At 49.2% G+C, this 13,170-nt stretch overlaps 1 protein-coding gene across 2 annotated transcripts in view; it reads left to right on the forward strand.

Moving 5' to 3' along the window:
• LOC144119446 (neprilysin-1-like) overlaps positions 1-13,170 on the forward strand; it is a 611,912-nt gene that overhangs the window by 534,609 nt on the left and 64,133 nt on the right. For both annotated transcript variants that reach the window (XM_077652051.1, XM_077652052.1), the window contains one exon: positions 2,322-2,551. In XM_077652051.1, coding sequence (XP_077508177.1) covers positions 2,322-2,551 — 230 coding nt within the window. The remainder of the gene's footprint in view (positions 1-2,321; positions 2,552-13,170) is intronic.

Below are 13,170 nucleotides of genomic sequence, written 5' to 3' on the forward strand. Positions count from 1 at the left end.
ATAACATACGAACGACAAGGCGGACCCACAACTGACCTTCCCAAACATATACGCCAGCTTCTGGTCATTCCTCCACTACCTCGGAACATGCACCCAGATTTCCACGCTGAACGTCGTACAGAGAGAGCCAAATCATTAGGCAAACGCTTTCTTAATTATACCTCTGTGGTATATGTAGATGTGGCAGATTCTTCGGCTGACAAGATGGTAGCTGTGGTCACCACGGAACGTGGTACACTCATAACTGGGGGCACTATACGCACTCAGCACACACATGTTGGAGAAGAAACAGCCATTGCTCTAGCCATTGTGGGATCCTCGGCAGAAACCATTGTCAGCGACTCAAAATTGGCTATACGTAACTACACGTTTGGAAGAATCTCCCCACAAGCAGCACGGATTCTGCTAAATTATCAGCCCACGCGGCGCATTCGCCTAATCTGGACGCCTGCTCTTGCTTCCCTTGCTGGTAAGGAGGCGGCTCATAACCTAGCTCGAGAACTGTCCCGCCGAGCTGGGTCGTGCAGCCCACCCGCCCTATACTCTGGCAAGGACAGGTTGTTTTCTTACAGAGAAATCCTGCAGCACTACAGGCTTGCAAGACTCAGATTCCCCCCAGCAGATAAAACGCTCTCCAAGCAACAGGCCAAAGCCTGGCGTAAACATCAAACTAACACCTATCCAAATCCCCAATTGTGTAGCTTCTATTCTGAAGGACTCTACTCAAACAAATGCAAAAATTGTGATGCGAAAGCCGATCTAAATCATATGATCTGGAACTGCCCGCAGTCCCTACCAGCGAGTCACTTCATTACCGACTCTGCTCATTGGGAGGCTCTATTGCTCAGCCCCGACCCGGGGATACAGATCAAGCTCCTCCAGCTGGCTGAAGACGCCGCCGCTGCCCAAGGGATAGCGGCCGCCGTTTAAGCGGGGGGCGACTTCGTGTCGCTCCTCTATATCCGCTGGAAATAAAGTTTCACAACCAACCAACAACCGCATCAATATATTTGATCTCCCCTATATTTTTTTGCGTTTTGACGGCAATTTTGCAGTATTTGCGCTTTGTTGATCCGCTGTAATGCTTCGGCGCTGCAACGCATCCTGTAGGCAAACAGATACCGCTAGCAAGCGCGACCATTGAGCCGGCAGATCCGGCAGGGCGCGCGAGGCGGTAAGCACCGGATTGCACGAATGTCTCATTAAAAGACAAAGTGAGCCAGTAGAGAACAAGCTGCAGTTTAGAAGAATAAATGCTTCGTCGTTTCCTGCGGCTACTATGCTTAAGGTACAAAGGACTGAAACATGCGACAGCGTGATGCTTGTTAATGTAAATGGGCAGTTAATAGCATGCTGCCTCACCCTTACTCAATGCATGTTCCCACATCATCTCAACGCGTAAGGTGTTCATGAGGACGAGGATGAGTACACCCTCACGAGGGCGTGTCAATGCCTGGCTATAGTATGAAAAATCCGATGAACGAAAGAACATCGGAAAGAAGCAATAAAGGTGCACACTACATTGAGCTCCCGAGTTTTCATGTGTTCCTGGAGTTACAAAGCCAAGTACTACTGGGATCGTATGTCTTCCTGCGCAGTGCCATCATTCGTTCTTGATGCTGCCTTGTAAAGTTTTTGACTATGTATAGTCCTGTTGCCTTTTTCTGAATAACCTCTCATGAACATTATTTGTAGGAACTTTTCCCTCTCACAGCACAGCCTCAGGAGCTTTGTTGGTACTTATAATGAGCAAATAATTACATTTTTTCGTTTCCGTCTGCAACAAGAATACATTCCTGCAGTATTTCCGCTTTTCATTAAAAAACACAAATCACGAAAATCATCTCGGCATGGATTACGCAACGCAGCAGCGCCGTCGTCTCCACGAGAATGACAAGATAACCAGAGGTCCCTATACGCAAGAACAAAAATTACCGAGGGCGCTTAAGAAACGTACGTGCGAGTATTGCGACAGCATAGCAATTCTAGCCCAATTCTAATCATTTGTATTTTATGCAGTTGTAAGTGCTATAGTGCATTCTAATACTGGTTAACATTTCCTATTTTCGAACCTTGATAACGCCATACGTGTTTCAACCAATCTCGAGTGCTGTAATTCCGCCACTTCATATGCAACGCCGTGTTTACGTGTCGATGAGCCATATGTGATGCGTTACGGAGCTGGTTGTACGGATCGGGAGAAGAAAGAACAGCATGCTCGTGCATTTTATGAGAGATTTTAAATTGGCAACGACGCTGGGAGGGCGGCACTCATCACGAGAAATTCAGAGCCCTGCCATCGTTTTCTTGGTGCTGTCCAGCCGACAAGGAGGACTCGGGCGCCCGCTTCCTTCCGGCGTGGCTGCGCGCGATGAAACTTGAGGCGCGGCGTCTCGTGTTCGACCACAGTGAGCCCGCTTTCGACTTCGGTTTGACGAACGTGCTCTACCTCTCCGCTCCAAACGCGCTGGTCGTTCCGGCCGGCCTACTCAGGCCCCCTCTACTGTGTGCCTCGGGCCCTGCCAGCCTCAACTACGGCGGCCTGGGCCAGGTGAGTAATAGTAATATTGATTGGTTATCTCGAAATGAAAGGAGCAGTACCTTTCTCGCGTTCCGCAGACGCATGAAAAAAATACTTTTGAAGAATAGAAAATGCAGCCACAGTAAGTACCTTATTTCTCGATAGACACCTCAACCGCGCCGCGACGGAAGCCAGGAAGGAGGGAATGAAAGAAGGCAGAGGAAAAGAGCTAAGCAGAACGTTCAGTTGGGCGAGTTGATATATATGCATCTTTTGTAAAACAGCGCGAACAACGTCGGAAAAGAACAAGAGGAAGACTGGACGAGTGTTAACTCTCAACTAAGGTTTTATTAGCAACAGCTGGTGCTTTTAAAGGGAGATACATACACAGAGTACATGACATGATATGCTAAATGGGATAAAACATGACAGAGAAGCATGTGACGCTCGAAGGCCACCAAGAAAAGCTATCTCTTTGTCATTGAGAGTGACTGACGGTTTTCTGACACACTTTGGCTCTTGACTGATATAGAATGCTTCCATGATTACCCGCGTGGTGTGATCACAGTGCGTGTACAGCACCTTTGTGCTACGCCACATGGTTGTGCATTTTTTCTTCTTCTTTTTCATTATTTCACACTTTTTACAGTGTCTCACCAAATATGAAAGTTCATTGTTGTCAAGATTATTTCTGTGCTCTTTCAACCTTTTATTTAAGCACCATCCTGTCTGCCCAATGTGCCGGGCTCCGCAGGAGAGTGGAACCTGGTACACAACCCCTTTGCGACAAGCGGCGATCTTGTCTCTGTGCGCGATGCCACAACCTTTCGTTTTTTCCGACGGTTCCCTCTCTCTTTGGATCGCCGGACATAACTGCTTTAGTTTGATGGGAGCTGAAATAGCTATATTAATTTCATAACTACTTGCCGCATTTTTCAGCCCATGGGTGATGCGATGTAGGTAAGGAAGAATCGCAACTTTTTGTGCGATGTCAGTGCACGTTAAAGATCCCCAGGTGGTCGAAATTATTCCGGAGCCCTCCACTACGGCACCTCTCTCTTCCTTTCTTCGTTCACTCCCTCCTTTACCCTTCCCTTGCGGCGCGGTTCAGGTGTCCAACGATATATGAGACAGATACTGCGCCATTTCCTTTCCCCCCAAAAGCAATTATTTTTATTATTATTCTTTTTTTTTCTTTTTGGTTGTCACCAGCCTTCTTGATGTCCTGTTGTTTCACCCACTTGAGCAAACGAGAGCAGGCCTCTGTTATCGTACAACTTGGGTACCCGGCAAGCCTAATCCTGGAGAGTTGAGAGTCTCAGCCAATATGCCAGACAGCCGCCCTGCTTGCCGCTACTGCCCACGTAGATGCTCTGTTCCTGCTGTATCATTTTGTTCCTCTCCACGGCGCGCGCCGCTTGAACTGCTAAGTGGCAAAGGTCGCGTCTTCCTTTCCCGCATCGTTGATGCTCTGGTTGCCCAATCTCGCGAGCCACTATTGCCTACCACCCCCCAAACTAACGGCCCGACCGTGTGCTTTAATCGCACTCTCGGAGACATGCTCACGATGTACACCGCAGCAGATCAGACCAACTGGGACGCTGCACTTCCTTTCTTGGCGTACGCGTACAACACCACCACGCTGTCAACCACAGTTTTCCCTCTCTTCCTGCTGTACGGGCCTGAGTCATCGTCCACGATGGACACCAGCTTCCGTTATACTACCGACGCCTCCGAGTGGACGCCCCTTTCAGAAGTTGCGAAGCCTGTGGAGGAATGTCGCCACTTGGCCCGTTCTTTTACCTCGCAATCTCAACGCCACCAAAAGCATCGCCACGAAAAAGACGACGCCACACGTGTTTCCTACTGGATCACTCGTTTGGCCCTGGATTCCAAGCACATCACCAGAATCGCCTTCAAAATGTCGCACCAAATATCACGGCTCTTATCGCAGTATCCAGCAAACGTTCCCTGTCAATTGCATCGTGGTGCCGCTCACCCCCTCTTCGGACTTCCTCCAAAACGGCCGAGGAGCTGTCCACGTCAGCCGCCTCAAGACCTGCTACGACCCTCTCCTCTTGCATCGCGATAGGCAGCCAAGGTGGTTCCTGATCGCTCCCGGGGCAATAGTAGCGAACCATAAAGGCCGCACCTGATGCCGCTCAAGAAGATGACAACGAGAAAGACGAAGCGCCACCGTGCTGCTCGAGATCGTTTCGCTGGTTAGACTGGCTGTCTTTTACGTTGCCTGCCGCTCAATTTTCGGAGAAATCTACCCCCAGTTTATTTGTGGATAAACCTCCTCTCATGGCAGTAACCCAATAAAGCTATCACGTCATACACCATTAAGGCTGTGCTTCCGTGTCCCCATGAATTGAAGAATGAACACATGCTTTTGCACGTCCACTGAGTTTAACTACGTTAAACCGGTACAATTTTTTCAACAAAGTATATATAAAGTCGCCGAGTCGAAGTTTTCTTGTCAGGAACTGCTCATACAAAAATGAGCTTTCAAGTGCAACAGATGACTCATTTTCTCGCTCGAAAGTTGTTAAAACCATCCTTCCAGCGACTTTGAAAATTCGCTCCTTCCTTAGTGTCATGCGCGTACGTGTCTAGGTGTACAAATCACTATTGGTTATATTCTTCCAGACATCACACAGCTGCTATGGCAGTCAACCGCTGAGAGCCTCTGCAGCAGGCAGAGCCCCCTGCAGAAAATTCCCACGAACGTCAGCAGCCTAGCAGTGGGAGGAGGTGGATGGGCCAGTGGAGGACCGCCGACCTTTGAGCGTGCAAAATGAGGAAAGGGAAAGGCCCGAAGGCGCTGACATTCAACGGTTGACTAGTAATAACTCACCTTCTACAAAACAAAACAAAAATTTTCCTGGAGGATATTCGTGAAGCGCCTTCCTTTTACATCCCAGACATCATCATAATCATCATAAACTTACTACAACCACTGCAAGGCAAAGGCCTCTCCCATGCCTCTCCAATTGACCCTGTCCTTTACCACCTGCGCCCACCCTGTGCCTGAAAACTTAATCTCATCCGCCCACCTTACCTTCTGCTGCACCCTGCTACGCTTGCCCTCTATTGAAATCCACTCCGTTACACTCAAAGACCAGCGGTTATCTTGCGATCGCATTACATACCATGCCCAAGCCCATTTCTTCCTCTTTATTTCGACTAGGATGTCATTAACCCGTGTTTGTTCCCTCATCCACTCTGCCCGCTTCCGGCCTCTTAAGGTTGCACCTATCATTCTTGTCTCCATGGCTCGCTGTGTTGTCCTTAGCTTAGTCTGGACCCTGTTCGTTAGCCTCCACATTTCTGCCCCGTAGGCGACTGCCGGTAAGATACAGCTGTTGTACACGTTTCTCTTGAGGGATATTGGTAAACTGCCATTCATGATCTGAGAGGACCTGCCATATGAGCTCCACTCAATTCTTATCCTCCTAGTTATTTCCCTCTCATGACCCGGATCAGCTGTCACTACCTGCCCAAAGTAGACGTATTCCTTTACCACTTCCAGCACATCACTGCCAATTGTAAACTGCTGTTCACTTGCTAGACTGTTGAACATTACTTTGGTTTTCTGCACGTAAATTGTTAGACCCACCGTTCTGCTGTCTGTCTAACTCATTGATGATGATTTCCAGCCCACCTCCTGAGTGAATCAGGAAGAGAATGTCATCAGCGAATCGCAGATTATTTAGATATTCTCCAGTAGCTCTTATCCCCAACTGTTCCCAATTTAGACCTCGGAATAGCTCCTGGAAACAGGCGCTGATTACCGTTGACGAGATCGGGTATCCTTGCCTGACGCCGTTTCTTATTGGAATTTTATTACTGATTCATGGAGGTCTGTGGTAGCTGTGCAGTCGCTATAAATATCTTCCAGCATTTTGGCATAAGGCTCTTCTACACCCCGATTCCGCGATACCTGTATGGCTTCTGAGGTCTCCACTGAGTCGAATGCTTTCTCTTAATCAATGAAGTCTATATATAAGGGTTTTTAATATTCTGCGCATTCCTCTATCACCTGGGAAGTAGTCTGAATATGATATATTCTAGAAAATACTTTACGAAAGCCTGCCTGATCATTGGGTTGATTAAAGTCTAAGGCTGCCCTGACTCTATTAGCGATTACTTTAGTAAATACGTTTTAGGCAACGGACAGTAAGCTTATCAGTCTTTAATTTTTCAAGTCCTTCGCATCTCCTTTCTTATGAATTAGAATAATATTTGCGTTCTTCCAAGCTCGCGGTACGGTCGAGGTCATAAGGCATTGCGTATATAGGGTGGCTAGTTTTTTCAGCACAATCTTCCCTCCGTCCTTTAACAGATCTGCTGTTACCTTATCCTCACCAGCTGCTTTTCCCCTTTGCATTGCTCCTAAGGCTTTCTTCTTTTTCGTTACTGACGGGATGACGCATTGCTCGTCGTTGCTGTCTCTCGTATTGACGTTCTGATTACATTGTCTACTGTATAGATTTGTGTAGAAACCTATGAGGCGGCCGAGTGGTTGAGTATCCGACTTGGAAGCGGGAGGTGCGGGGTCCGAGCCCCAGTGCCACCGGGTAGCCACCGGTGATACAGTAGGTACAAGCTTTCACTTTACGTGGTGCTCGACTATTAAGGGCTGATATGCTTGCAAAATTGGTGTTTGACACCACCTTGAGTAATCGAAAAATACCTTGTGCCATGGCGCTCCTTGGACAAGATGCTCTTGCGCCATAAAAATCCTTCATCATCATCAGATTTGTGTAGAACTCTTCGGCTACTTGAACTATCCTATCCATATTGCAACTGAAATTGCCCTCCTCGTCCCTTAACGCATTCATCTGAAATTTGCCAATTCTTAGTTTCCTCTTCACCGCTTTTAGGCTTCCTCCGTTCTTTAGAGCATGCTCGATTCTCTATATATTAAACTTCCTTATGTCGGCTACCCCCCCCCCCCCTGTCGCTTATTTATGAACTTCGAAAGCTCTGCTGCTTCTATCCTGTCTGTCGGGTAAAACGCCCTCATGATTTGGCGTTTCTTAATCAGATCTTTCGTCTCCTGAGATACCTTGTCGGTATCCTGTCGAGCCATCCTACCGGCCACTTCTACTGCGCACTCGGTAATTATAGCTGCCTGATTATCGTTCATTGTATGAACATTAAGGTCGTCTTCCTCAGTTAATGCTGAATATCTGTCCTGCACCTATATCCTCAATTCCTCTAATTTCCCTCTTACCGCTCACGCGTTAATGGACTTCCTCTTCACTAGCTTCTTCCGTTCTCTCTTCACGTCTAAGCTAATTCGAGACCTCATACCATTCTGGTTTCGCTACAACGCAGCTTTCCGATGACGGCCTCACCCTGACCGATGCCAGTTTGAGCGCATTGTATGAAGTCGATTTCATTTTTAGTCTCACTATTAGGGCTCTTCCAGGTCCACTTCCTGTTCTCTCGTTTGCGAAGAAGGCATTCATGATCCGTAAATTATTTCTATCCGCAAACTCTACTAATCACTCTCCCATGCTATTTCTAGAATCTATCCCATAGTCGCCTACAGCCTGTTCGCCAGCCTGCTTCTTGCCCACCTTCCAACGAAGTCGCCCATTAGTCTAGTGTACTGTGATTTTAAGGCGAAAGCCTTTAATGCCGCATACCACCGTCCATCTGTCCGTCCGATGTCACTCTGGCCAGCAAATCGATAAGAAAATGTTTGCGCATTATGGGATTTGAACCACCATCTTTCCGCTCCTCAGCCGAGCGTGCTAACAAACTACCACTATGCATCAACACCAACTAGCCCAATCTGCAGTTCTTCTACGTGCTAACAACTATACTACTTCCTGGCAACGCATATGTAGTTCTCCTTGTTTAGGACACTGGAGAGTGTTTGCGGAAAGGTGTCGAATCAGACAGATGCCTCTCAAACGCCCTCCAATGTCTCCAGAATTTAAGATTCACAAGCAATTGTGTACTGAATTAACATTTTAACCACACATCAGTGACACAAGCCGCAACACAGCGCTAAAGCCTTTCGCATCACCCCACTTTAGGTCAACAAAGTACCCCTGAATTTTTTACTTTGTTCATTGCCAATTACCCGCCTTCATAAAAGCTTTCAACGGTCTCGTCATCATGGCTGGATGTGGGCGCGTAGGCCTGCACCGTCTTCACGTGATATCTGTTACCTGATTTAATATCTACTGCGTGTCCTTGGACCCAATACATTAAACTCATTTTTGTAATATGGCAGAATGCTTGGCTTGAAGCACCCTGGCACGGGTCGGCCCGGTATTGCACTGCCTCCGGGATCGGCCCGGGGCATATTAGCGCGCGCCTTTTTTTCTATCTTTGCTCTCCTATCCTTTAACCCTCCTACTTTCAGCACGCGCAGTGAGCGTGGCTCGGCTTGAGCCAGTAGGCAGGCTCGTGCACTTTCCTTTTTTTTCTTCCTATCAGCAACAGCAGCAGCAGCAGCAGCAGCAGCTGTACCTCCTATTGTGCCTAGTAACTATGTATCTGCCACCCTCTCGTTGATACTATAGAACTCCTCTACGCTCCCAGCAATATCCTGATTAACGAGGAATACCACACCTTGTTCTCGTCTATCTCAAAATCCGCGAAAGCACAGTACGTGCCCGTCCTGTAGTACTGTATATACGCCTCACCAGTCCTCCTGACTTCACTAAGCCCTATGACATCTCATTTAGTGCCTGCTAGTTTCTCAAAGAGCACTGCTGGCATACCATTTTTCATCGAATAATGTTCCACGGCCATTTTAATTTCTACCACCTTGTGTCTTCTAAAATGAACACACACCGCACAGTACACAGGCATCTTTAAATTCTCACGTGCACCGAATAATAATAATAATAATTATTGGTTTCTTGGGGAAAGGAAATGGCGCAGTATCTGTCTCATATATCGTTGGACACCTGAACCGCGCCTTTGGGGAAGGGATAAAGGAGGGAGTGAAAGAAGAAAGGAAGAAGGAGGTGCCGTAGTGGAGGGCTCCGGAATAATTTCGACCACCTGGGGATCTTTAACGTGCACTGACATCGCACAGCACACGGGCGCCTTAGAGTTTTTCCTCCATAAAAACGCAGCCGCCGCGGTCGGGTTCGAACCCGGGAACTCCGGATCAGTAGTCGCTGATGCCGCATTCCATATTCGACCCACGTCTGCGCGCTCGGCAGCCGAACACATTAGTGACATTTAGAATAGTGTGACGCTATCGGTTTGAGGCATAGGAGGGGGGGGAGGGGGCAGTGCGTAGGCGTAAGACAATAGTGTCGCTCCCTCCGGTTATTGTTCTGCGCCTGCGCACTGGTCCCCCGCTATTCCCCTATGCCCCTAACCGATAGCGTCAACGTATTTTTTATTAAGCACTCAGCCGCGGTAGTTGTGGAGAAAAATTGAAAATTTGTTTTTGGGGAAATGAAATAGCAGTCTCTCACACCTCGGCGGCGGTGGTGGGGGAAACTTTATTAGACACAGGGGAATTTAGGAAACGCAGGTCCTTCGGCCCCCGCACGGCCCAACTGCACTCAAACGTTTATGTCCCAGAGGCTCATGACGCTGGCAGCCCGGCCTATGGCGAGGGCTTGCTTGGCCGGGTCCTCAGAGCGTAGTAGGGTCTCCCAAGCCTCCCAAGTGTAAGGTTATCCAGGCCCAGCGGGGGAGGATCCGCCGGGCAGAGGAAAAGGATCTGATCGAGAGTGGCTTTGGGGTGGTGGCAGAGTGTACAGGAGATGTTTGTGTGGACTTTGTGATAGCGCGAGGGTATATAAGGAGAGAGTAAGGTGCGTGTTTGGAGCCGCCTCCAAAGTGTGTGTTGATAATAGTCGAGGGAGGGATGGGGGGGGGGGGGGGGTAGAGCTGACGTTCGGCTTTGCAGGCCTGCGTCAGTTCACTGAATGGATGCATGCCCTCCCGTGATAACTCCAGATCGGAGGCCGCCGGTGCTCGGTTGAGAGAACCTCGTGCTAAAGTGTTGGCAGCCTCGTTTCCGGGATCCCCGTAGTGGGCAGGCACCCATATGAGTTCCGTGTGGCGGGGAGGCTGTGCGGCGAGGGAGTTCGGTATGCGAAATGCAAGGGCGTGAAATCTCCCGCTGGCAAAAATTTAGTATGGCAGTTTTAGAGAACGATAGAATATGCCGGACTTCCTTGCGCGTGATGACTAGGGCAATGGCGGCCTCTTCAGCCTCCTCCGAAATGGCAGTGGGGGATATGTGAACGGTGGCAATCGGTTGTAGGGAGGGGTTCGTGATGGCTACAACCGCGTCCTCGACTGTGCATGCGGTATCCCCCCACTCGGCATCCTGCTTCGTGCCATATTGCTTGAGGAGCGCCCGTGCGCGAGCTCTGCGGCGGGCTTCGTTGTAGGTGGGAGGCATGTTTTTGGGGGGTAGTTTAATAAGTAGTTCGCGGTGAATGTGGTCCGGAACCTGGAGCTGTGTGGGATTCGTGGCTCGTATCCTGATACCGAGGGGGTGTAGGATGTGTCTGCCGGTGGTGGTTCTCGCGAGACGTATGTATTGTGTCTTTCGGTGGGCCTCGATAAGCGCACCTATCGTGTTTTGTAGGCCAAGATGGAGGAGTTATTCGGTTGAGGTATTTAGGGGTAGTTGTAGCGCTGATTTAAATGCTCTTCGGATCATAGAATCCAGGGTGGAGATTTCTGTGCCCTGAATTTTCAGGTAGGGGAGCGTGAAGAGAAAGATGCTGACGACGAAGGCATGAATGAGACGACATAGGTGACGCTCCTTCATGCCCCGGTGGTGTCCAGGAACTTGGCGGAGTAGGTGGGATATCGACACCACCGTCTGCTTGAGTTTGTGTATCGTGAGAGTGTTTTTCCTGTTGTTCTGGATGTGGAGGCCCAGTACCTGGAGAGTGTGTACCTCCAGGATGTACCGGCTTTCCAGTGCCACGGTTATTGGGGCTGTGGGGCAGTTCTGGTTGAGGGGCGGAGTATGAGGAGCTCCGACTTCTCCGGAGAGCATGAGAGTCCGATACTCCACGCATGTGTTTGGGTGAGGGTAGCTGATGACTGCAGAGTATTCTCTATGTCTCCGTCACTGCCGTGGGTAGCCCATAGCGTGATATCATCAGTGATAACATCTCTGTGGACACCTGAACTGCGCCGGATGTTAAGGAATAAAGGAGGAACTGAAAGAAGAAAGGAAGGAGGTGCCGTACAGGAGGGCTAATTTCGACCACCTGGGGATCTCTAACGTGCACTGACATCGCACAGCACACGGACGCCTAAGCGTTTCGCCTCCATCGAAACGCGGCCGCAGCGGTCGGGTTCGAACTCGGCTACTCCGGATAAGTAGCCGAGCGCCCTTACCACTGAGCTACCGCGGCGGGACAGTGGCACTATCTTCATGCGCTGCGAATGGAGCGTCGACTAAAACAGGATTTACTCACTGCCATGCCTGTTTCCTGGCCAACGCACATGAAATACTCATGGTTGACGAGTTTTAGGTAATATCAGGGACAAAAGTGGTATACTCCACGGAGGGGGAGCCGGAGCAACGTCAAACTGCATCGTAACGTCATCTACAGGCGGCATTTGGGATCGCGACCGCCAATGGGAGCACTTTACCAACTGCAGGCATGTCGCTTGACTTGTTTCAGTGTTTCGTGCATGAGCTCGCCGAAATGCCGAGCGGCGCCGTGCGCGCTGGCTCTCAAGCCATATCTCGAACGTGCACGGAAAAAAGGAGACAACACGAAAAAGAGGGCCACCGGATTGCTACTGCTGCGGCGCCACTCGGCATTTTGGCAAGCTGAATCACGAAGCACTGAAAGGAGTCAAGAGACATGCCTGCAGTTATTAAAGGGGACCCATTGTCGGTCTCGATCCCAAATTCCGCCTGTAGATGGCGTTGCGATAAAGTTTTCCGTTGCTCTGGCTCTGGCTGCGTGGAGTATACCACTTTTGTCCCCGATAGCACATCCATAGAGAATTTTGCTTGCTGGTCATTGTGAAGGCAAACCGATATTTATTAGTTTCATTATTTCTTTCTTCGCAAACGCCCTTCAGTGCACCATGTTTGGAGTGAAGCTTAGATTTTGAGTCTATTTTTTTTTTGTTCGAACAAGCTCTTGCAGCCTTGTGATACTGCTGTGCTCTGTGACATGTGTGCATATCGCCAATGAATGCTGGTCTGTTATACTCGTGCTTCGGTGATGTACAATCTTTCCCGCAGTTCCAACTTTACAAAATCAAATGAAATAAAAAATGAAAATTGGTTTTTGACGAACAGAAAGGACGCAATAAGTCTCACATATCGCGTTTTACACCCGAACCGCGCCATAAGGGGAGGGATAAAGGAGGGAGTGAAAGCAGATATCAAGAAAGAGGTGTCGCATTAAGGTCTCCAGATTAATTTCGACCACCTGAAAACTTTTAACGTGCACTTGATGGCTCAGCACCCGGGCACCTTTTGCGTTTCGCCTGCATGGAAACGCAGCCGCGGCGATTGGGTTCTAACCCGGGCGTCCGGCTCAGTATAGACGAGCACCTTAACCACTCAGCCACAGCGGCGGGCTCACCAAAATAGCTGAATGCCTGTCTCCATCCTGTGTAAGGGTTTAAACTTGGTAAGAAGATTCGTGATGCTGCCCTTTCAGAGA

Source organism: Amblyomma americanum, chromosome 2, assembly GCF_052857255.1.
Source record: "Amblyomma americanum isolate KBUSLIRL-KWMA chromosome 2, ASM5285725v1, whole genome shotgun sequence".
Classification (NCBI taxonomy): domain Eukaryota; kingdom Metazoa; phylum Arthropoda; class Arachnida; order Ixodida; family Ixodidae; genus Amblyomma; species Amblyomma americanum.